This window comes from Lagenorhynchus albirostris, chromosome 6 (genome assembly GCF_949774975.1).
Source record: "Lagenorhynchus albirostris chromosome 6, mLagAlb1.1, whole genome shotgun sequence".
Classification (NCBI taxonomy): domain Eukaryota; kingdom Metazoa; phylum Chordata; class Mammalia; order Artiodactyla; family Delphinidae; genus Lagenorhynchus; species Lagenorhynchus albirostris.
This window is the reverse complement of record NC_083100.1, coordinates 34304417-34329522: the sequence shown is the minus strand read 5'-3', so window position 1 is coordinate 34329522 and position 25106 is coordinate 34304417. Positions and strand designations below refer to the sequence as shown.

The 25106-nt window shown below is 43.1% G+C and overlaps 1 protein-coding gene across 2 annotated transcripts; it reads left to right on the top strand.

Moving 5' to 3' along the window:
* The first annotated feature begins 279 nt into the window (after positions 1 to 279).
* On the top strand, positions 280 to 24731 carry CASP10 (caspase 10). Of its 2 annotated transcripts, XM_060152345.1 has the most exons (9): positions 280 to 626; positions 1994 to 2087; positions 7752 to 7887; positions 11716 to 11825; positions 17730 to 17766; positions 19557 to 19633; positions 20466 to 20574; positions 21660 to 22152; positions 24397 to 24731. In XM_060152345.1, exons 1-9 carry the CDS (start codon positions 280 to 282, stop codon positions 24548 to 24550), a joined length of 1557 nt encoding a protein of 518 aa, XP_060008328.1. In that variant the 3' UTR covers positions 24551 to 24731. The 2 variants fall into 2 exon arrangements, with proteins under 2 accessions (XP_060008328.1, XP_060008329.1); XM_060152346.1 differs by lacking the exons at positions 7752 to 7887; positions 11716 to 11825.
* Positions 24732 to 25106: the final 375 nt, after the last annotated feature.

Genomic DNA, 25106 nt, shown 5'->3' with positions numbered 1-25106 from the left:
GCATTTTGATTTGGGGGAACTCGGGGTCAATTGAGTTTCAATAAAAGCTCTCTTCAGACCTCCTAAAAGGTTAACATGCCGGTGTTGGGGTCACGTTTTCTGGGCTATAGGTTTTTGAAGTGACCTCGCAGTGAATTTCATTTTTCAGCATTTCTAGAAAAGTCTAAGGCCTGGAACAGAGGAGGCTGGAACTGGAGGAGGGCCTGGGAAGATGGGGTGCCCTGTTGTCCTCACTCTCTAAGCTGTGGCCCCCATATCCGTATCTCTTTCAGGCTGGCCATGACATCGCAAGGCCAAAGTCTGAATTCCACTTTAGATGATAACTGTCAAGGGAACTTTCGAGGGACACTTCTGACTATTGATTCGTACCTGGGGGATCAAGACGTGGAGCGCCTGAAGTTCCTCTGCCGAGACTCCATCGCCCCCAAGAACCTGGAGAAGTGCGGCTCAGCCTTGGATATCTTTGAGTACCTGTTGGCAGAGGAACGGCTGAGTGAGGAAGACCCCTTCTTCCTAGCGGAGCTCCTCTACACCATCAAGCAGAAGGTCCTCCTTCGGCACCTCCACTACACCAAGGAGCAGGTGGAGAACTGCCTGCCTTTCCGCCGGAAGGTCTCTCTGTTCAGGTGATCGACACGGCAGGGCCATTGGGCTTTGAAAAGAGGCTGCGATTCATGATGAATTAATTTTTAAGGTTGTTTTTCTTTACCGCCCCCCTCCCCCCATCTACCTTCTTGGCTGGTATGGTGATTCTAAAGCAGGAGATTTCTTAACTTCAGGTGCTAATGAGAATGGGGGCTGGGAGGTCAGCAAAGTTTCAAAACCTAGTCCTGTGCCTGGGGGTGGCTTCCCTTTGTTTTGCTTCTCACTGAGGAAGGAGGCCCAGCTCCGTGTGCAGCAGGCCAGCGCCTTCCTCATTGCCAGCCTCCACGCTCTCAGCCTCCTGCCTCCAGTGAGTCACTGGTGTGTCAGCCTATACCTAGCCATTTGAGAAGAGAGAAGTGAATACTTGGACCCAAGTGAGCAAAATAAAAAAGGAGATGTGCCTTTGGGGTAGGGAGGGACATCATTTATGCCATGTCCAGTTTGTCCAGTTTTGGGGTGAAACCCAGACAGGTAAAATATAGGTATTTTGCCCAAAGAGGTAGCATAAAGGCATCAGACCTTAAGCAACGCTGTTTTAAACGGTCCACTAACATAGTATCTACATCAAACAGCCTCACGAAGTGGAGCCTTCGTAATACTATTTTACAGCCTGGACGGTTAGAATCCTTCAGGCCTTAACACTTGAACTGGTTCCTACAACCTGAGCTGCCCTTGGGTCAGTGAGGGAATTCTGGAGATCATTATTTCCACTCTGCTGGTTAGACAGCTGAGGAATGGTCTCAGGCATGCAGAGCTATTAACCTGTGAATGAAGTATTCAGTTTTTCTTTTCTGTTTTTTTTTTTGCTTGTGCCGCATGGCATGTGGGATCTTAGTTCCCCAACCAGGGATTGAACCCGCGCCCAACCACTGGACCGCCAGGGAAGTCCCCATATTCAGTTATTCTAATTGTCGACTGTATGGCTCTCCAGAATTCGGGATAGTTTCCTTTCTTTTTCAACAGTGAACTCCTTTTCAACAGTGAACTTTATACTCACTGGCATTGAGTCCTCCCTGATGAGGGCCCATAAAGTAAGCCTGATTTCTAGAATGGAGTCTGGAGGAAGGCAGGCATGCCGACATTTTGTTTCATGCCTTCTTAGTGGAATTTGAAACAGCACTGGACTTGGAATCAGAAGGCCTGCTCCTACTGCTTACTGTGTTGCTGTCGTTTAATAGGTCACTTTGAAGCTCAAAGTTTTTGTTTTTAAATCTATGGGATTAATAGTTGTCTACTCACAGGGTTGTGGTCATTCAAACGAGAGATAACGTACGATAAAAGCACTCAATTTCCTGCCCATCCTCTGCAAGTGCGAAACTTTAATTTGTCTCTTGGGTGTATGTCTTAGAAACCTGCTCTATGAACTGTCAGAAGACATCAGCTCAGAGAACTTAAAGAGCATGATCTTCCTTCTGAGGGAGTCGGTTCCGAAAGTCCAGATGGTGAGTGGGCCCTATAGGATGGGGTCTTTGTGAACATTGCCTTAATCAGTGTTTGGGAAGATGCTAGAAAGGGATTTCAGGAGGGCTCATTTTTTTTTGCAGGAGACAATATCAGACAAGGGTTAGCAACATTGACTTTTAATGGGCCTGGAGTCTAGTCCTAGACTAACTCCTGGATGTGGGGCAAGTGATTGAATGTTTCTGAGCCTCCATTTTCTAATGTGTCATATTATAGACAATTATACTACTTCCTTCCAGGACTGTTAAGAGGATTAGATGAAATAATATACATCAACTATTAGCTGGGGCCTGTATTTTGCACATAGTAACCATGCAGTAAACGAGTGCTATTGACATCCACTGTGTTTTATGATACAGAGATGTGCAGGGCACCACAGAGAAATGAGGAGGTGGTAGCTAATGGCAGAATGGGAATTAGTTGTTCCTCACATCCATTAGTTGAGGTTTCTGAGGGAGCCGTGTCCTTTTCAGTGGACGTTGCAGTGTCTCCCATGTAGAGTTTTGTGAAAATCAACTGAGACAAATGTTTGAGGATGTGCTTTCTGAAGGGCTATGCAAGTGCTTGGAACTAATAGTAATGTTTTTAATATTAACATAATGCTGTCGGCTGATATTCTTGCTAGATTGGTCACAATTAAGGGCAGGAAAGTAGCTGCACATCTCTCTTCCAGGCCTCAAAACTTTATATTTTTTCTTTTGATTCTCATAACAGCTTGTGACAAGCAAGTTAGTTAATTTGGGAAGGGGCCAATTTTCGAATTTGACCCTATAACATTAATTTTGTTATTCGACAGCTATCTTTATTAAGTTATATAATGTTTGATAACACCAAAAAAGACATGTAACATGTATGGAAGTTATAAATGTAGAACTAGGTGAACGGCCATGGATCCCCCGTCCAACTTACAGATGAGCACATCACCAGCGCGAAGAGCTTACACGTGTAGCCCTCCCATATCACATTCTCCCTAGACTAACTGATTTGATTGACAAATAAATTCTTTTTTTTTTTCGGTACGTGGGTCTCTCACCGCTGTGGCCTCTCCCGCCACGGAGCACAGGCTCCGGACGCGCAGGCCCAGCGGCCATGGCTCACGGGCCCAGCCGCTCCGCGGCATGTGGGATCCTCCGGGATCCGGGGCACGAACCCGTGCCCCCCGCATTGGCAGGCGGACTCCCAACCACTGCGCCACCAGGGAAACCCCAAATAAATTCTTTTTGAAAGAAAAATCACTGAGGAGTAGGAAGCTGTTTTACATGTGGTAGGTCTTATGAGGACCATGTTTAACAATTCATTAAACATATTTCCTGGTGTCAGACCTGTAGGTTAATTAACCTGCAGGTTAATTCTCTGTTTTGGTTGCAATCTTTGAGTCCTTTTTTTCTCCTTTTCAGAGCCCCCAGGGATTTTAGCCTCTTGCGTCTTTCCATTGGTTCTCTCTCCAGGCTCCTTTATCCTAAGGATTGGTTGTGGGATCCTTGGGAATGGGGACTGAGTCTTACTTATCATTATAGCCCCAAAACATTGCAGAATTACATAATGGTGCTCCGAATGAAAGCATGAATGAGTGGGATGATGCAATCTCGAGTTTATGTTGGTGCAAAGTGGTTATATACGCAAATGACAGCATTTTGCTTTACATGTAGAATTTCTCAACATCAGAAGAGATTCTTGTAGTTTGAAAAACCCTCCAGCATATTCGGATAAAATTATCTCCCAGCTTTGGGCATCTTCTCATAATTTTTCTAGTCTCTGGGTTTATAAATAAAGAGACCCCTTTCTATTGTTACACCTATTGTCATGCACAGAAGTCCTTACTCCCCACAGTGTGGTGGAGGATGAGAGGGGCATTTGATATGCTCAACACAGAGCCATGATTTCCCACTAAGAAAAGCTGGGGAATGTATTTCTTCCTCTGGGCCTTTCCACAGGTCCTAGACCTCTTCTTAAAGGCATCTGTGGCTTCAGAAACATTTTCATTGTTCAGGATCATTCCAAACATTTCTCCCTCCTGCTAAATTAGCTTTTAAATCATCAAAGGCCCGTGCCCAAGTAGCCAAATGATTTTATGCTTTTCTCACTCCGTACAACAGTAAATAAGAAGTTACTGTGTTTAGCTGTGGCATAAAACTGTGGAATGTCCTGGACAAATGCATGAAAACTGCACTTCCTTCTTGGATTCCAAATGATCTCTCTGTATTCTGAAGGAGATCTAACTATTTACGCCAGAACTGTGGCTGAGTTACACACCTGATAATCCAGGTTGATCTCTATTGGGCTTTGTGATCAGGCCAGCCTTCTCGAGTGCGTAAAGGACAAACTCTAAGCAACCCAGATGTGTTTCCATACCAGGGCTTAATGGGACTGCATTACCTGCAATTGCAATTGCAAAAGACTTTATCACGGAAATAAATTCTTTACCAGCCAGTGGAGGAGGGCCTGAATTCCTCTCAGCCAAAAAGGAAGAATTGTGAATTCACGTGGTCTCTCTGGATGAACAGAAAGGACCTTTGCAGGGTGTTCTAGGTTTCCTCTTTGATAGCTTTCACAAACTTAGAGCAAACATAGCTGCCTTCACACATCCTGAGTGACCCAAACAACTGTCAGGATATCCGTTCTCAATGTAGCAATCAACATAGAACGTTAGTTGTAAAGGAAACCACACCTAAACTTATCTTTTTAACAAAGATGCAGAGCAAGAGAGTTTCAGAATTTCTGCTAATATTTGCCAGGGTGGTGTTCTTAAACTAATGTGCAGACTTCATTTATATTGTGGGTGTTCGTGTGTGTGTGTGTGTGTGTGTGTGTGTGTATGGAGGGTGTCATTTACTCAACATCTAATACACTTTGTACAAAGTATAATGGGTTTCCAAAATTGCTTCTGGAAACATGCTTTAGCCCTTTTTCTTCCTCCTGGTAGGATGCAGTCAAGATAGGAGTTTCTGTTTTGAGCTTCAGCGGGAGCTCATTTGCACATAAACCGACTGTAGAACCTTGTTCGGGGATTCCCTCTGACCCCTTTGCCCAGCTGATCAGCTCTGGTTGAATCTTCCTTTACCCCCTCCTCCCTCCTGCTTTATTTCCTGGGCAGATTGTTGGTGTGCTGGCGCTGCAGGTGAGGACACACACATTTCTTTGCCTTTTTGGTTCTCTTATGTGTCTCTGGAATGTCTTGAGAATTTATAATCTCTGTTTTGATCAGATTAGTACAGAACTCAGATAAGACTTTGTAACTCTGGCCTTTCCCTTGGTTATTGGCATTTTGAGTACCTTGTTTGAAAACACATTTCGCGCGCGTGCGCGCGCGCACACACACACACACACACACACACACACACTCTTCCATTAACCCTTTTTCATCCTTCTGTTACTGCTCTATCTTCTTTCTCTTTACTGCCAGACTTCTTTTTTTTTTAAATTTTATTTATTTGTCTTTATTTTATTTATTTATTTATGGCTGACTTGGGTCCTCGTTGCTGTGCGGGCTTTCTCTGGTTGTGGTGAGCAGGGGCTACTCTTCGTTGCAGTGCGTGGGCTTCTCATTGCAGTGGCTTCTCTTGTTGCGGAGCACGGGCTCTAGGCGTGTGGGCTCAGTAGTTGTGGCTCGCAGGCTCTAGAGTGCAGGTTCAGTAGTTGTGGCACACAGGCTCAGTAGCTGTGGCGTGCAGGCTCAGTAGTTGTGATGCACGGGCTTAGCTGCTCCACGGCATGTGGGATCTTCCTGGACCAGGGCTCGAACCCATGTCCCCTGAGTTGGCAGGCAGATTCTTAACCACTGCGCCACCAGGGAAGTCCTACTGCCAGACTTCTCGAAAGAATTGTCCACACACGCTCTCTCTCCACTGACGCGACTCTCAGTCACACTCCAACGCATTCCAAGATGGCTTCAGCCTCCTTCATTCCCACGAAACTATTCTTGCCGAAACTACCACGAGCCTGCTCACAGCCAGATTTTTAGCTTCTCATTTTCCCTATCTGATTTTCTTTGCTTGGAAGGCCCTTCTGCATGTCGGAAGTGAAGGAGTGGTGATCTTTCGAGATGCGATTCACGTTATCACCTCCCATGTGCAGCTCGTGTGACACCTGCTCTGTGGAGCCCGTGAGTCATGCAGAAACGAGGGGCATCAGCATTTGAAGTCATCTTCGACTTGTCCTTCCTTTCTTCACCCACTCCAGTTGACCTCCCAACTCACCAAATTATACCTCAGAAAAGTCGCCCAAATCCAGTGCCTCCTCTGCGTTTCCACCACTAGCTTTAGACCAGGCCGTGCTGATCTCTTCACTGGAGCATTTAATTTTCCTGCTGATATTTTCTCTCTAGCCCACTTCCTCCTCCAACCTATCCCCAAGACTTCTATTTAAAAACAAACCTGTTCATGTCACTGTTCTCCTTAAAAATTCCTGCTGGAACCCCTTCATCCATGGGATACTTGCCCAAACCCCTCGGTGTTCGTTCATGGCCTGATACCAGCCTGCTGTTCCAGCTGTGGCCTAGCTTTCACTCAGAGTTTGTACTCAGGTCTCCTCCTCAATATTCCTGACCATACAGTCCCTTTTCAACTGGCCAGCATGTCTGGAGACTCCCCGGCCCCCTTTTTCCATCCTGCTGATGCTTATGTATGCAGTTAGCAAGTGTTTAGCTGTTCACTTTCTGATTAGTTATTTTATTTATTTATTTTTTGGCCGCTCTGCGCAGCATGTGGGATCTTACTTAGGTCCTCGACCAGGGATTGAACCCATGTCCCCTGCAGTGGAAGCATGAGGGTCTTAACCACTGGACCTCCAGGGAAGTCCCTCTGATTAGTTATTCTTTTCTGTGGGCTCTCACACAATTTTATTCATATACATATTTTCATAACCAGGTTAATACATTGGTTGAGAAGTCCTTATCACTGAAAAGATTATGGTGACTTCCACCTCATACGTAATTCAATATTAAAATAATACTAGCCAATTTTCAGTTTTTCCCAGGAGTGCTTAAGATATGCTTTTCTTTTTTTTTTTTTTTTTTTGCGGTATGCGGGCCTCTCACTGCTGTGGCCTCTCCCGCTGCGGAGCACAGGCTCCGGACGCGCAGGCCCAGCGGCCATGGCTCACGGGCCCAGCCGCTCCGCGGCACGCGGGATCCTCCCGGACCGGGGCACGAACCCGCGCCCCCTGCATCGGCAGGCGGACCCCCAACCACTGCGCCACCAGGGAAGCCCTGCTTTTCTTTTAAAATACCAAATATAAAACTCTTTCAAAGCATTTTCTTCTCTTTTCTTTGGTACTCCTGTTTTGCTGCTGCCCTAATCTGTTAATGAGACAGACTTTGGCATCAGGCTGCCAGGACTCAAATACCAGCTCTGCCACTTATTGGCTCTGTGACCTTGGACGACTTACTGAACCTCCCTGTGCCTCAGTTATTTCATCTTTAAAATGGGGAGATAATAGCATCTGCTCATCGGATTGTTTCTGAGTAGTTAATAAGTGATGTGTGTTTGGTATCTGGTATTAATATAGATTGTATAGAGATTTACAATCTCTATAATGCCTCTTCCCCCCTACTATCGAAGTCTTCCTGCATGGACTCTCCACCTAATTTATTACTGCAGCGGGTAATCAGTAGGCAAGTAAATGTGACTCCATTGATTCTCTTGCAGACCTCTCTCAGTTTCCTGGCATATCTGGAGAAACAAGAGAAAATAGATGAAGATAATCTGACATTACTGGAGGATCTCTGCAAAAAAATTGTACCTAATCTTATGAGAAAGATAGACAAATATAAAAGAGAGAAAGGTAACTAGCTTATGCTTGCTTGCTTGAATCAGACCATGGGAATTCTTAAACCAATTGGCCATGTATGATGTTTACTTATCACTCTGATAATATTCTTTTGAAATCTCCCCATTTGTTCATTCAACACATGTTTATTGAATGCATACTTTGTACTAGGCACAGTTTTAGAAGTTGGAGCTACAGCAAGGTATAGGGCAAATCTTCTACCTTCTTGGAGCTTATATTCTAATGAGGGAAAGTGGTTTTAGACAAACGTCTTCTTCTGATTCTTACATGGGAGTGATTGTAAAAGAAATTGTTTTGAATGAAATAACATCAAAAAGAAGGAGGCAGGATGGCACAGGAATTAGGAGTGGGATCCATGGAGTCAGATTGCCAGCACTCCACTTATTAATGGTGCAGTGGCCCTTTCCTCAGCTGTTCTGTGTCTCACTTTTCCCATCTTTAAAGTGGGGCTAATCATAGTACCTACTTCATAATTTTTTTGAGGATTGAATGAGGTAATTCCTATAAAATGCATGTCTGGTACAGAGTAAGCATTCAATACACATTGCTATGAATACGTTTGTTAGAGAGGAAAGTCATGAAAACTTTCATATTCTCGTAAAGTACTATCAGAGAAGAATTTTCTTTTTCTTTCTCCTTTGTTTTTAATCAGGCTTGTAAAGGTAGTATTGCTGTGGTACTATGCAGAAGTAGCTGCATGGGGCAGAAATCAAACTTGGCTGCCTTACCGTGTGTCAATATGCTGAATATTTGTGGTTTATTGAGTCCACTTCTCCACTATTAAACAAAAGCTAAAAGTAAACACTCAGAATCGTATTCATGAAGCTTGTATGCCACACCCATATTTTAGTTCAGAGACTCAACATAGTGTGCAAATTTATCTGGTTGAAAACAAAACTAGGCAACAGGAAACTTTCTCTAAGAATTCTATTAACACAAAATGAGTCGAGGAACAAAATGTACTGTTGTTAATTTGATAAAATCTCAAACAATAACCAAATCAATGGATAATGTAATGTATACTTTAAGTAAAAATTCTGAAGACTAAAAACAGCTCTTCTAACCATCAAGTCATCAAGTGAGAAATAAAAACAGGGAGTTGATATTGAAAGTATATTTGAAATCCTCACTTGAACTTTGAACGCTGAGATTTTTTTTTTTCTGATCACATCATCGTTTTTCTGTAATGCAGTACTCCACACAGAATAAACAGAGGGCAGGTGGCCAGATTATTTTGACTGTTTGGACTGTGGAGAAGGCTCTCTAGTTTCTATGCAGTAAATGTTTACATTTGCCTCAGTGAGTCTTGAAGACGGAGCTTTATCATCAGAAGAATTCTTTTTTTTTTTGATTTACAATCTTGTATTAGTTTCAGGTGTACAACAAAGTGATTCAGTTACGCACACACGCACATTCTTTTCAGATTCTTTTCAATTATAGGTTATTACAAGATATTGAATATAGTTCCCTGTCAGAAGAATTCTAATTTTGATTTTTCTTTTCTATAATCTACATGCTGTATGATCATTTTTTGGATGTTGAAAGAAAAAACTTGTTTTCCTTTACTAATACTCACAACAACATCTGGAACACTTCTGAACCCAGGGGTGTGGGTTTTTCCACACCAAGCAATTCTCCAACTCTGCAGACACCAACTGGGTGTCCTGTGTTTTAATTCAGTTCTGACACTCATCAGTTATCGCAGATCCCACAGGTTAAGGGTTCAGTCCGCCAAGACTCCCCCCACCACTTCAGCCACCAATCTCAGGTAGTGGGTCCCCAGATTACCCACATCTTCTGTTCAACTTGGTTACAAACCAGGGGTTCCCATGACCCCTTCCTCAGGTTTGATAATTTGCTAGAACTGTTCAAAGAACTTAGGAAAATAGTTTACTTACTAGGTTACTGATTTATTACAAAGTATACAACTCAGAGATGCAAAGGGCAAGGCGTGGGGGAAGGAGCATGGAAGTTCCATGCCCCCTCCAGGTGGATCACCCTCCCAACACCTCCACTTGTTCACCAACCCAGAAGCTCTCTGAACCCCCTCAGGTAGGGTTTTTCTTTTTCTTTTTTGGCCACACTGCCTGGCAGCGGGATCCCAATTCCCTGACCAGGCACGGAACCCGTGCCCCCACTGCAGTGGAAGCGCAGAATTTTAACCCCTGGACCGCCAGAGAAGTCCCTCAGTTAGGGTTTTTTTTTTTTTTTTTTTTTTTTTTCCGGTACGCGGGCCTCTCTCCGCTGCGGCCCCTCCCGCTGCGGAGCACAGGCTCCGAACACACAGACTCCGAACACACAGACTCAGCGGCCATGGCTCACGGGCGCAGCCGCTCCGCGGCACGTGGGGTCCTCCCGGACAGGGGCACGAACCCGCGTCCCCTGCCTCGGCAGGCGGACTCCCAACCACTGCGCCACCAGGGAAGCCCTAAGTTAGGGTTTTTAATGGAGGCTTTGTTACGTAGGCATGATTGATTAAATCATTGGCCACTGTAATTAATTTAACCTTAGCCCCTGTCCCCTTTCCAGAGTTCTGGGAGTAAAGCTGAAAGTTCCAACCCTCTGATCATTTGATTGGGTCCCCTGGCAACCAGCCCCCATCCTGAGGCTATCAGGATGTCCTCAACCACCAGTCATGTCATTAGCATACAAAAAGACACTTAATCACTTAAGAGAGTGTAAGGTTTTAGGAACTGTGTGCCAGGAAAAGGGGCAGAGACCACATGGATATATATTATTATATCATAGGTCTCGGTATTTTAATACTGACTTTCTACAGTCCTCTGAGAGTTTGGGCATAATTCTGCCATTTAGGATGAAGGACTAAAGGACTGAAAAGATAGTAGGTATGCAGATTTTAGGCTTCTGTAAGTGAGGTGAGTGGAAAGACTAAGCCCACTGTATCTGATTAGGACACAAGCTCTGTTTAAGGACCACCTGGATATCTTTCTGAGTTTTCCTGAGCCTTGGTGTTTGTTTTAATATTTTAAATTCATTATTAAAAATAATGTATAATAAAATTAAATAGAAATTCAAATAATGACAACAATACAGAGTGTAGGAGGTAAAGTCTTTCTCTTCTTTTTCTTCCACTGCTGGTCCATTCCCCAGAGAGAACCCCTGTTTGGAGTATATTTTTGTAGCTTTCTTCTATATAGAGATAAGTGCATGTGTGTATGCATGTATGGAGAGATAGATACCTATAATATATATTTAACTAAGATCATGCTAATCATATTCCATAACTTGCTTTTTTCCCACCTAATATATCTGGCATTTTCCCATGTATATAACACAGATACAGCTTATTTTTATTAATGGTTCCATAGAGACATATTTTATGTATATAACATGTATTTAATCAACATTTTTAAATGGTTTTTCTTTTCCTTTCCTTCTTTTCCTACCTTCTTTTGCTTCTTTCTTTCATTTTCTTTTTGCTATTACAGTCTGAGTTCTGGTTTTATTTCTTGAGGTAACGTTTTTGTAATCTTTATTTGGTAGTTACCTGACACACTGAGCACCATAAGCTCTGAAATGGTATTTAGTAAAGTATACAGTAATTTTAAGGAACTAATTAACTTACAAAAATAATAGAAATAGTAAGGAACAAAATACCATAATATAAGGAATGAAAATATAATGATAAAAATAATTTATAAATTCACATTTTTCTCGGTATCTACATGTAGGCCTCTTTAAGCAAATGCCACTACAAATCTACAGGTCCCTGTAACATAATTTCTTATGATGATGGGTTATTTCGGATTGCCACTAGTCAGAAGGTGATTGTTTTGTTTTTCTATCTGATTCTATTCCCAGCCTCCCAGGTAGGGGCACCTCCTGTAGCCAAGGAAACTGAGTCATTGCATCAAGGAGAGGAAGAACTATTTTGCCGCTCGGACATTAACCAATTGCTTGGAGCCTTGCCGGTAGGTTCATTGGTGTGTTGGTAAATGTGTAACCACCAGCTTCACTGCAAATGAGAGAGAGAGAGAGAGAGAGAGAGAGAATGATTTGTAGCATTTGTTGTAAATACTCCTACCATGGCTGATTTCAAGTTACCAACTTGATATTAACTGTATTGCAGAATTTCTGAAAATCTAATGATTGGCTCTCACTAGCTGTTTAGAGCTGACTCCAGTACACCACTGGGTTGCTTTGAAATGGTTCTGTTCTTATCTGTGGGATTCGATCACGGACGGCTTCATGGGCGTACAGCCTGTTCAATCGCACAGGGCCCATACTTTTTGAATGCTCAGCTGTCATTATTTTGAAATTCTTGATAATGTGTGAACAAGGGGCCTCACAGTTTTACTTTGCACTGGGTCCCAGAGGACAAGAACTGGATTCCTGTAGTACCCAGCAAAGGTAGGGTAGGTAGAGGGGGAAACACTGGGAGAATTTGCAATCCATTCTTCACAACATGATCATGATTCTTGGAAGACACATGACATTCTTCCCTGGGATTTATGTTTATTCCCATCTTGCTTGGCAGTTCTATTTTGCTGACGTCTGTCAGCATCAATGAAGTTAGGTTGTCCCTGGAATTTTTTGTTTTTGGTTTCTAATTGTGGTAAAATACACATAACATAAAATTGACCATCTTAACCATACAAAAATTTTTTTTAAAGTTGTAAAATACAAATAACATAAAATGTACCATGTTAGCCATTTTTAAGTGTACAGTTTAGTATTGTTAAGTACAGTCACATTGTTGTGTAAACAATTTCCAGAACTCATTTCATCTTGAAAACTGAAACTATATCCGTTAAACACTAACTCCCCATTCCCCCTCCCACCAGCCCCTGGCACACACCATTCTAGTTCCTGTCTATGAATTTGACCATTCTGGGTACCTCATATAAGTGGAAGCATACAGTATTTGTCTTTTTGTGACTGGCTTATTTCACTTAGCATAATGTCCTCAAGGTTCATCCATGTCAGACTTTTCTTCATTTTTAAGGCTCAGTAATATTCCAGTGTGTGTATATACCACACCTTGTTTATCCATTCATCCATGGATGGACACTTGAATAACTTCTACCTTTTCCCTATTGTGAATAATACTGCTTATGAACATGGGTGTACAAATATCTCTTTGAGACTCTGCTTTCAATTCTTTTGGGGTACCCAGAAGTGGAATTGCTGGATCATATATCATTCTATATTTCTTTTCTTTTTTCTTTCTTTCTTTTTTTTTGGCAGTGCCTCGGAGCTTGAAGGATCTTAGTTCCCCGACCAGGGTTTCAACCTGGGCCTGGGCAGTGAAAGTGCTGAGTCCTAACCACTGGACTGCCAGGGAATTCCCTATATTTCATTTTTTGAGAAACCACCATACTGTTTTCCTGCATCATTTTGCATTTTCACAAACAAAGCACAAGGGTTCTCTACACCCTTGCTAACATTTGTTATTTTCTTGGTTTTTGATAGTAGCCAACCTAATGGCTGTGAGGTGGTATTTCATTGTAGTTTTGACTTGCATTTCCCTAATGATTAGTGATGTTGATCTTTTCATGTGCTTGTTGGCTATTTGTATATCTTCTTTGGAGAAATGTTTATTCAAGTCCTTCGCCCATTTTTTAATTGGGCTGTTTTGGAAGTTTTTATTTTTATTTATTTTTTAAACATCTTTATTGGAGTATAATTGCTTTACAATGTTGTGCTAGTTTCTGCTATACAACAGAGTGAATCAACTATATGTATATATATATCTCCATATACCCTCCCTCTTGCATCTCCCTCCCACCCTGGAAGTTTATTTTTTAATTCTTAAAAAATTCTTTCATAGCTTCTTTACTATTTTCATGGTGTCATATATTTACAGTTATAATTTTAAAATTTGGAAGTATGTTTAATCTTATAGAAAAGTTGAAAAAAATGTGAATAATACAAAATTTGTTTGCCCAGATTCACCTACCTGTTGTCTCTTTTGTCCCATTTGCTTTATCATTTGTGTGCTCTCTCTTTATTTGTATACTCACACACATAATTTTTTCTGAACTTTTTAAGAGTAAGTTGCATACATTATGGCTCTTTACCCCTAAATACTTCAGTGTATATTTCATAATAATAAGGATATTGTTTTACAGATTATAGTACAGTTAAATTAAATTATATAAAAGTTTCACCAAGTCAGTGGTCCATATTTCAATTTTATCTATTAACCCAATAATAACTTTTACAAGTTCTATAGCTTTTTTCCCTCCAGTACATAATTCAGTCTAGGATCATATATTGCATTTAGTTGTCATGTCTCTTTAGTCTCCTTAAATCTTTTCATCTCCACAACTTTCTTCCTGTTTTATGACATGGACACTTTTGAAGAATATAGTCACCACCACCACCACCTTTTATTAAAAAAATAGAATTTTCCTCTTTGTGTGTGCGTGTGTGTGTGTGTGTGTGTGTGTTTGTGTGCGTGTGTGTGTGTGAGTGGTGTTACCTCATGATTAGATTCAAGCTGTGTATTCTGGCCAGAATATTACATCAATGACACCATATCTTTCTCAGGGCATCCCATCTGCAGGCATGTGGTGTTCATTGGCTCCCTATTCATGATTTACATTTTGATTATTTGGTCCAGATGTTGTCTGATTTCTTCACTATATAGTTAATTTTATGAAGTTACTATTTTTTCCCTTGAAATGAATTAAAATGTCACCTTAGATTGAGCATCCATTGATGATTCTTGCATGATTGAAAAGCAATGATTTTCAAACTCCAGTATTCTCTCCACATTTGTTACCACTCAGCATTTTACTGTAAGCAGGAGTTCTCTTTTCTCCCTCAAAAGTTGTTTTGCCTACTCAGCTTAATTCCGTCCCTTGCCCACATTTTTACCTGGTTTTGTGCTCAGAGACTGATTTGCAAGTGGAAAACACACATGCGCGCACACACACACACGCGCGCGCACGCACACACGCACACGTGCGCGCACACACACACACAGGAGTTTCCCCTTTGCCTCCTAGAACCTGAGTAGTTTCTAAGGCGTGTGGCTCAGCCTTAACCTCTGAAGTGCTGCTGTTTTGTTGCTGTTGGGTGATTCTGGTCATGGCCAGATGAAGACGGAGAATAGCCGTGGTGGTGCTGGGAGTGCAGGAGGCTTTGGAGGACAGAACCTCACGTTACACACATGCTTATAGGTTCTCAGCGTTGAAAGGTGTCTTAAAAGTTATCTAGGCCACGAGTCTCTCCATGAAGTGACAGATAAACTAAAACTTGGTAAATTATCTCATGTTTCATATGTACCTGAAAGGTTTTCTTATATAAAAGAGTACTGCCAACAATTGCATTTAATGAGAAGAAACTATTGACAACAACAACAACAAATCAATAAACAGTCTACAACAGGAATAGAAAAGGGTTTTATTTGATCCAAACTGAGGACTATAGCCTGGAAGACAGTTTCTCAGATAACTCTGAGGAACTGTTCCAGAGAAACATGGTTTTCAGCAGTTTTATGTCTTGTCAGAGCAAAGAACATCAAAAAAGTCGGAGAAACCTTCCTTCAAGGTTTCAAAAACAAAAGCAAAAAGAGATCAGCGCGTACACAGCAAGTCGGTATGGCCTTGGCACCTAAGTCGGTATGGTCTTATCATCAAAGGAGGACCAGCATTGGTGTCCCAGGAAGGGAGGCATTTAATCTTTATAACTATGGGCATTTTTTACTTCTGGTCAGTGCACCCTTTTCTTTAATAATTAAAGCAGATGTACAGTGTATGCTTGATGGGCCACAAACGGGCTGTTGTAGTTAGCATAAAATTCAAGTTAACTCATGGATAAGCCAGGATGACTTCCCTCTTCCTCAATATGTGAAAATTTCTTTTATCAAAACTGTATTTCACTCCAATAAAGAAGTTAAAAAACAAAAAAAGATCCACCCTCTTAGCAAGTGTCAAGTATACAATACACTATGTTAACTACAGTCACCATGTTGTACATTAGATCCCCAGAACTTATTCATCCCGTATACCTAAGCTTTGTACGCTTTGACCAATATCTCCCCACTTTTTCACCTGCACCCCTCCACCCCACCAAACCTCTGACAACCCCATCCTACCCTGTGAGTTCAACTAGTTTAGATTCCACATGTGAGAGCATACATTTTTTTCTTTCTGTGTCTGGATTATTTCACTTGGCCTAACATCTGCCAGGTTCATCCACGTTTTTGCAAATGGCAAAGGATTTCCTTCTTTCTTGGGGCTGAATGATATTCCTTTGTACAAATATATACTCCATTTTTTTGTCCATTCATCTGTCGATGGACAGTTAGGTTGTAAAACAAAACAAAACAAAAAGAAACTGCATTCCAAGCAGCATCCTCTAATTTGTTTAAAAACCAAATCAATATTTCTTAGTGTGTCCTAGCCTTTTCTTAAAGGCATGCATGCCCTCTAACGAGGAGACATAACAACAGCTGTTCTTTAAGGCCTTACTGGACCCCTCTGGAAAAACTGGAAAGAAGACCAAGTGTGGCCAGGCAATGGGTCATTCATTCATTCATTCCTCTCTGACACAGCTACTTGGGAGGTATCAACAGAGGATGCAACATTCTCAGACAAAGAGAGCCAGACAGACCCTAAAGCTTATTCCCAGTCCTTTTTCTGGCTGATTTTATCAGCACAAGGGAAGAGACAAACCAAAGAAACCTGGGGCCTGGAGATGCCTGGGCTGAGCCCACTGCTGTATCTGTGATGCCCTTAATCCCAGAAAATTCACTCAGCTGCTTTCAAAACCAACTGTGCAAACCCAGAAAACAGCCTGCCTGGCCCTTGGATGCTCTTGAGGAGGACTCTAGGGTGCAGAAGAAAGGGAAATGTGTCTTGCAGAAAGAAAGGCAGGAAGTCTTCTGGAAAGTGAAACTAAACTTCTTTGCCTTTGTTCCCTCAGAGCCCGGAACGGCAGCACTTCAGAGATTAAGGCTGAGCCACACCTCTTAGAAACGACTTCTGTGTCTCACAGGCAGCTTGGGAGTCAGGCAGTGCAGTTCCGGTCTGCCTTGCCCTCCTGCAGTCAGAAGCCTGGTGGGCTCCACCAGGGAGGCGCCCCCAGTGACTTGGGGGTGACTTGCCTGTCACGTCAAACAGATGTCCTGGTACTTCCCACCACACAGCCAGTGGCAGAGTCAGTCCTTCCCCAAAACGTCGTGGTCATGTTCCCTTTGGGGCTTTCAGCTGCAGGCTAAGGGCTGGGGGTAGTGGGAGTGGAGTGGATGGGGAGTGGCTGCAGAAAACACAAGGGCCCTAAACTGTGCTTCAATTTTGTATTTAATTTTATAAAACTAAAAGGAAAAACTATTGAGTACACTCAGAGAAGTCTGCATTGCATCCCTGCCTTGCTTCTCCTCCCCCCATAGTTTACCATTTTTATTAGTTTTTTGTTTTATCCTATTGAAAAAACCCACTCATATCTCTCCTTTTTTATGAAAGAGGGAGCACACTAAATACCGATCTTCACATCACTTCTTTCATGTCACAGTATCTCCTGGGGAGATGGTCTTCCGCCTTCTGCCACACTGTGTGATGAACCGTTGTTCTTTCGACCACTCCCTGTTGGTCAACATTAGGGTTATTTCCAGTCTTCAGTTATTCCAAATAATGTTGCAATGAATAAATATCTTTGTGTATGTGTCATATGCTTTTGCCGCTGTGTCTCTATGAACCTTCCCGTTTGGAAGGACGAAGTTGATTCTTTTCTTGTTCCCTGCTAGTGACTTTTTCTATGGCTGGGGATCAGGTATTTTTTCTTCTCTGAATCAAGCCTAGATTTTCAGCCCTTACCCTAACTGTGTGAATTTCCTGCAATTCATGAATTTCCTCTTGCCTCAACAGGAGGTGTCCTGGCGAGATGAGCATGCACAGAGTAATGGTAGGTGTTTCTAATACACTTTTTTTTTTTTTTTTTTTTTGCCACGCTGCGTGGCTTGCAGGATCTTAGTTCCCTGACCAGGGATTGAATCTGGGTTCCCCCGCAGTGAAAGTGCTGAGTCCTAACCACTGGACAGGCAGGGAATTCCCTCTAACACACTTTTTATAACTTGGATCAGTACGCCAGTAATAGATATATTTGATACATACCAAGCAATTTGGGGTGACTTGGGAGAAGGCTTACACGTTAGTGGAGAATTCAGTTCTTGTTCTAATTCAGGGCAAGCCACTGAATGCGTGGATTATACCAGGCTTTTCCATGGGGGCGGATGTCGAGGGCTGGGTGGTTTCTACTTGGAAAGCCTAGCCTACCAGCATCTGGGGAATGCAGAGCTGGTCTCCCTCCACCCTTCAGAATGAGGTCACCCTCTGTGGGGAGGGACGGAGCCCTTGGCGGGCAGAAGCCCTCAGGCCAGCAGCTGCAGAATGTAGACTGTAGAATAGTATGGCTCCAGATGCTGCTTGTATTTTTCAGAAGGAAAGAGGCGGTCAGAGGGAGGGACTTGGCAACAGTGTGTTTAATGCTCTGAATCCTTGCCCAGAAACCATGACCTTGAAAAACCACTGGGCTAAACTGCTTACCAACAATCAGGGTTCTGGTGTTCTCTCTGTGATGTGTCCATTCCTCATTTCTTTTTTTCCTGGAAATTTAAACTTCAGAGTCCAATACACCCCACTTTCCTAGGGACTTTTGTCTTTCTGCCTATCTGGGAGGCTGCATGATATGATGTGGATGCAAATTATTGTTACTGAGCTCTTGTCATGTGCCAGCCACTGTCCTAAGACCTTCCTAGGACTTATCTCCTTTAATAATCCAGTCACCTGGAGATAGGTACCACTGTTATTCCCATTTAATGATGAGGAAACTGAGACCCAAGAGGTCTGGTGCTTTGCTGAAGGTCACGCAGCTAGAATGGAGTGCAGCTGGGATTTGAAACTGGCGGTCTGACTCCAGAGCACATCCTCTGAGGACCTGGCTCTAACCCCTTGCAGCTACAAGAGCTCAGGCAGTGGTTTCACTTCTGAAAAACAAGCAGGTTTCCTTCAGTGCTGCAGTTCTGCCGTTTCAAAGTTGAGACCTGTCTTTGCTGGAGAGTTACCTTCTCCCGTGTGGAGGGAGAATTTACAGGTGCGCGGGAGGACTGCAGCGGGGGTCCCATTTGGTAGGTTCTCTGGTCTGGAGGATCCTGGACTTACTCAGCCTGAGCTGAGTGCCCAGGACTGACCCTTAACCGTGTTAATAGCTAACTCAGGCCTCACAGACAAGGGCAGAGCTTCCGGATTCTACTGAAAACTTGCCAGGCGTGTGTGGGAGAAGAAAAGCTTCAAGTCACATTTTCCCTTTACTGTCATCTGACAACTCATCTTTGGCTTCCTCTCTCCACGAAGGATTCTTATCCGGAGGAACCAGAGAGTTTGCAGGTGCACTTCAAAGCAGTGCACTCCGCAGCCAATGCCAAAGCCATGACTAAATTGATCCCAGGGCTGTGGTGATTTTTGCTCTGCCCAAATTGGGTCGCTGGGCCTTCCCCCCCCCCCCGCCCCCCACCACCCCGCTCTTTCTTTTTGGTGTCTGCCCAGCCTCTCTCTACCCAGTGACAGATAAATGTTGACTCAACCCAACCAAACTTCTAACCAGAAACACTTGAGCTGATTCCAACCCATCCTCTGTAAGGAAATCTAAGTGTTTGGGGAAAGATATGTGAAGAGTCTGAGTACTTGTCTTTCTAGGTGACAGAGCAACCCCGGTCTCCGTGGAGATGTTGGGAGCATCTGTTGACACTCTAACTTCTGAAACCAGCACAAAGGTTTGCACTGTTTCCTCAGGTCTTCTCCAACTAGGGTCCAGCCCTTAAGGACTCTGTGGGCTCAGATTTTTGTTTCTACCTTGGTTCTTCTTCCTGTCTCTGTGTGATTGTCTCTGTTCTTTTCGCCTTTTTCTGTAATAATCAGCAGTGTGTTGACCTTTGCCTATGGAGGTGATGTTATCGCCCTTTCAGTCATGCATATCCTTTGAAATATGCAGAGAGGGGAATTTCTTTTTCATCGACTGAAGCCACTTCTTTTCTGCTTGGATCAAAGCTGTACCATGTTTTCAGGAGATCATTGTAGCCACAGAGAGGCCCTGCTGAAGCCAACTCAGCTAATTTGTAATCAAATGCTATTTACAGTAATCTTCAAAAACAATTGCACATATTTTAAAATTCACACTGTGATCTCTACAAAAGAGATTTCTCAGTTTTTGGAGGAATCAGATCACTCCAGAATCCTACCATTTTAATAAACAAATTACCATTTGATATTTTTGTTGTCTTGTTAGATCCTTACCTATACTTTCTTCACTTTGCTAATCCAACAAGAAAGATGCTTTTGCATAAACCCTGGGTTTGCCAAAGTTAAAAATACATATTTTATTATTTAACACTGCGAATTCACATTCTGAAGGCAAGACAGGTGAAGTTTGAATTTTAATGAGGACCTGGCATTCTACCTTGGAATTAATCGTTAATTCCAGATCAGGACCAGGGTCTGGAGAACTCTCTGCCTTTGGTACTGAAAAACGGAGTGGTTGGTTAGAAACATTAAACCCTTAAAATGAGCATTCCCTAATAAGTGGTTCCTATCTCTTCTTCTTTCAAGGAGACAGCTGTGTACAGGATGGATCGGAAACACAGAGGGTATTGTGTTGTTGTCAATAATCACAGTTTTACCTCACTGTCAAAAAGACCAGGGACCAATAAAGATGCTGGTAAGAAAGTCTGGAAGTGCATGAAATGCAAGTTAGAAATCTTAAAATCACTTTTTATTTTCACATTTTCTTTCTGTAGTTTTTTTTCGTTTGGGTTTTTTTTTTTTTTTTTTTGCGGTACGCGGGCCTCTCACTGTTGTGGCCTCTCCCGCTGCGGAGCACAGGCTCCTGACACGCAGGCTCAGCGGCCATGGCTCACGGGCCCAGCCGCTCCGCGGCATGTGGGATCTTCCCGGACCGGGGCACGAACCCGTGTCCCCTGCATCGGCAGGCAGACTCTTAACCACTGCGCCACCAGAGAAGCCCTCTTTCTGTAGTTTTTATCTTCCATGTAAATATAAGGATGATATCAGAAATGTTTCTAAGCTTCCTGTATATTCCTGGTGTCTTAGTCCATCCGATGGCATCTAATACCATTAGATGCCTTTTAAACAGCAAACATTTATTTCTCACAGTTCTGGAGACTGGGAAGTCCAAGATCAAGGCTCTGGCATTTCGGTATCCGGTGAGAGCCCACTTCCCAGATGGCCGTCTTCTCTCTGTAACCTTTTTCAGCGGCCAGGGCAAGATTGCTCTTTGGGGTCTTCTTAATGGGTTCCACCCTGATGACCTAAGCACCTCCCAAAGGCTCCACTTCCTAATACCTTCACCTTGGGGGTTGAGGGGGAACACAGACTTTCACACCATAGCTCCTGGGGTCACTGACCTGCTTAAAGAGTGACCAGAGTCCCTGACCATTTACGACTCTGGTTGGGAGAGAGCACCTGGGTCAGATGAGACAACCTGGGTTAGAGTTGTGCCTCCACCACTAACCAGGTTTGTGATCATGTGGGAGATTCTTGGGACCTCAGCTTCCTCATCTGTGAAATAGGATAAAATTCTGCCCTCTGCTGACTCACAGGATCATTGTGATAGCACTGTGGCTACTATAAAAAGTCAGGTGAATTGTAAAATTTTATTGTTGAAAGTAGAAAAAACATCCAAAGCTTCAGCCTGTTTGCTATGCAGATTTTTATAACTACTAGCATCCGTTTTGTTTTATTTCCCTCCATTTCAGTATTTCCCCTTTCTCTCCTTTTTCACAGAGTGCCTGAGGCGCGTGTTTCAGTGGCTTGGGTTCAGCGTGCATATTTATGTCAATGTGACTAAAGACCACCTAGAGCAGGTTCTGCAGTATTTTCAGACTCATCCAGGCCATGCTGATGGAGACTGCTTTGTGTTCTGTGTTCTGACCCATGGGAAATTTGGAGCCGTCTACTCTTCTGATGGGAACCTCATTCCCATCCGGCAGATCATGTCTCACTTCACGGCTCAGCAGTGTCCTGCTCTGGCTCACAAACCCAAACTCTTTTTCATCCAGGCCTGTCAAGGTGAAGAAATACAACCTTCCGTATCCATTGAAGCAGATGCAGTAAATCCTGAGCACGTGCCCCCTTCCCTTCAAGACAGTGTTCCCGTTGAGGCGGATTTCCTTCTTGGCCTGGCCACTGTCCCCGGCTACGTGTCCTTTCGGCACGTGGAGGAAGGTAGCTGGTATATCCAATCTCTGTATAATCATCTGAAGGACTTGGTCCCAAGGTGAGAGTTTTGAGTTGTTCCATTCACCTACCTATGCATTCATTCATCTATCCACCTACCTGTTCATCCATCTATCCACCCACCCATGCCTCCATCCATGCGTCCATTCATCCATCCATCCATCCAGCCAGCACACCTGTATTGAGCACTGGCACGTAACTGGAAAGGAAGATACAGAATTTAACAAAAGACACAGTCCCTGTCCTCAAGTTGCACACAATCTGGAAAGACAGACACGTATATGGGGAAGATCATTCCCTATGGTAAATATACATTGTAAAGCATACGTGTTATGGGAACATATAGAACTAGCACCTCACCCAGATTTGGAGGATCAGGGGAAGCTTCTAGAGATGCCAAATAGATGTTAGGTGAATAATCAGGGTGAAAGACATTCTGGGGAGAGGGAACAGCATCAGTGTAGGCAGGGAGGCCTTTTATTCGTTTCTTCCTTTATTTAGTATCAATCACTTACATTTACTGGATGTCCGTGTGCTGCCTTTGGCATTATAATACCCGCGGTTTCCTGCCACTGCTCTGACAACTTTCCTTCTGTCTCTGTCACATGCTCTTTACCTGGCACAATGGAAATGGGCATTCACCAAGGTTCTGCCCCAGCCCCTCTCCTTTGCTGTCTCTCTATAGCCCCTTTTGGCAGCTTTAGCTATACCTGGCGGCCACTGGCAACTCCATGAAAACATGTCCCAAATTGCCATCTCTGAGTTTCTGAAAGGCAGAGATGTTTCACTTAACCTTATATCCTCGGCACCCGACATAGTACCTGATACATTGTTGAGGTTGATAAGCATTTGCTGGACCAGTGAGTGCTGGGTTGAGTCAACCTCATTCTTCGGGTCAGTCCCATGCATTTCTCACAGCCTGCTAGACATCCCACGCCTCTGTTGCCTTTGGGCCTCACATTCAGTATGCACAGTCCTGAATTCATCTTCTTAGCCCTCTCCAGGGGTTCCTACTCCTGAATCCCCATTGCTAGGAACGGTTCCAATTCTGGGAATTCAGGATTGGGAACCAGGATGGGAGCCTTGAGTCACCTTGGCTTTTCCTTCTTCTTTACCAACCTCTCCATCAAAGACCAATTCCTATGGCATCAGGGAAAATGCACTATTTATCAAGGGCCTGCTATGTGCCTACTGTACTGGGTACTGAGCTGGGGGTTCGGGGTATTGTTGTGAGCAAGAGAGACAAAATTTCTTCTCCATGGGACTTACCGTTTAGTGACAGGAAGACAGATAATAAAAATGTAAGTAAATGAACATATGAATTAGTGAGATAATTTTGGGAAGTAATACCTGCTATGAAAAGCAAAACAGGATAACGATATAGAGTGTGGAGCAGGGAGCTACCTAAGAAGGCTTCCTGGTAGAGGCGATATTTCAAGTAAGACTGAATGAAGAGTCAGCCACAGGGAGATCTGGGGACAGAGAGAACAGCTAGTGTGATGCAGGATGCAGGTGCTGAGAACCAGTCATGAAGGCATGATTCAAACTTGAGTTCTGTCTCCAGAGCCTATGCCTTGCTTCCAGTGATATGTATTGCCCACCCCCAGAACATTCTGGTAAATGCCCACAAGCCCTGGATCAAATGCTGCCTCCTCTATGGAGTCTTCTCTTCTTCTCCCAGCCAGAGGCACTGTCTTCTCCTCAGAATTTGCAGGGGAACTTTGACCTACTTTTCATGCGGTGTTGATCACATTCTGCCTTGTATTATGGAGTTTGTCTCTATGCTATCCTTGGTACATGTTTCATGTCTGTATTCTAAGTGTTTAAGTTCAGGAATTGTGTCATGTTTGCCCTTTATCCCTCCCAAAACCTAGAATAAAGAGGGTGTTATTAATAGTAGGCTCTCTCTATGTGTATTTCTATCACCTCCTATTCTATCAATCTCTCTATCTATCTATCTACCTACCTACCTACCAGCTTCAAGGAAGAACACAGAAAAATAATTATATGCAAAATGTCTTTGTGGACTAAGTGCATTAAAATTCAAGGTGTGATTATTATTATGTTGTTCTTAAATACTGACTGTAGAATTGAAAAATTTTATATAATTTAGCATTTCTTTTTTAATTTCAGAAAAAATGTTTCTTTATATTTGGTAAAATTCCAGTTAGAATCTTGGCATGCTAGACTGGGAAGAAGCCACGTATTTTAAAATCTGTTTTCTAAGACCTGGTATGTGATTTCTATCTCCTGGTTGAAAATATATTTTCTTTTCTGCCTGCAGACGGGAAGATATCTTATCCATTCTCACTGCTGTCAACGATGATGTGAGTCGACAAGCGGACAGACACGGAACAAAAAAACAGATGCCTCAGCCTGCTTTCACACTACGTAAAAAAGTAGTATTCCCTGTGCCACAGGAAGAACTTTTACTATAGTAGAAAGTTTTGATCGACGCTTAAACTTGAAAGAACCCTTTGGGCATTGCTTCCAACCTCCCACCCGTCATAGAAATCAGTGACAGGTAGTGAGCTGGCCTCCGCCTGTCTTTCTAGTAGAAGAACATGCCCTATTTTCTGACACAATAAAATCTGTTTGTTTTTTTTGGATAAGTCTAAATGGTAGAAAACTTTCTTTGTTGAAGCCTTGGACTGTAGTCTTGAATTCAGTTGTGCACCCCGAGATAAAGGTGATTAGCCTCGGCTTGTGCATCTGTGAAGTAAAAGGTGGGACCTGGTGTATTTTAAGGTTCCTTTTAGCTCAGAACCACTGTTCGTGGCCCTGACTGCGCTTAGATTTCCCTTCTGTATATGCTCACCCCTGGTTAAAATTCTGTGTCCCCTCTGCATGGTCTTGTTTTGGACACTTGATAATGACGTGATCATGGTTCAATGACCTTCTCCTTGTTCTCCCCTAAAATTTGATCTATGCCACACCCATTTCCTGCTTTAGTGTAAGGAAGGTGTTTCTGCAGGCAATGTTTCTCTTGGGCTG

Excerpts from the sequence above, each read along its gene's own strand:
- CASP10 (XM_060152345.1), top strand. The coding sequence starts at position 280 with ATGACATCGCAAGGCCAAAGTCTGAATTCCACTTTAGATGATAACTGT. Across the intron at positions 2,088-7,751 it reads CGGTTCCGAAAGTCCAGATG|ACCTCTCTCAGTTTCCTGGC; the intron begins GTGAGTGGGCCC and ends ATTCTCTTGCAG. Across the intron at positions 20,575-21,659 it reads AGGGACCAATAAAGATGCTG|AGTGCCTGAGGCGCGTGTTT; the intron begins GTAAGAAAGTCT and ends CCTTTTTCACAG.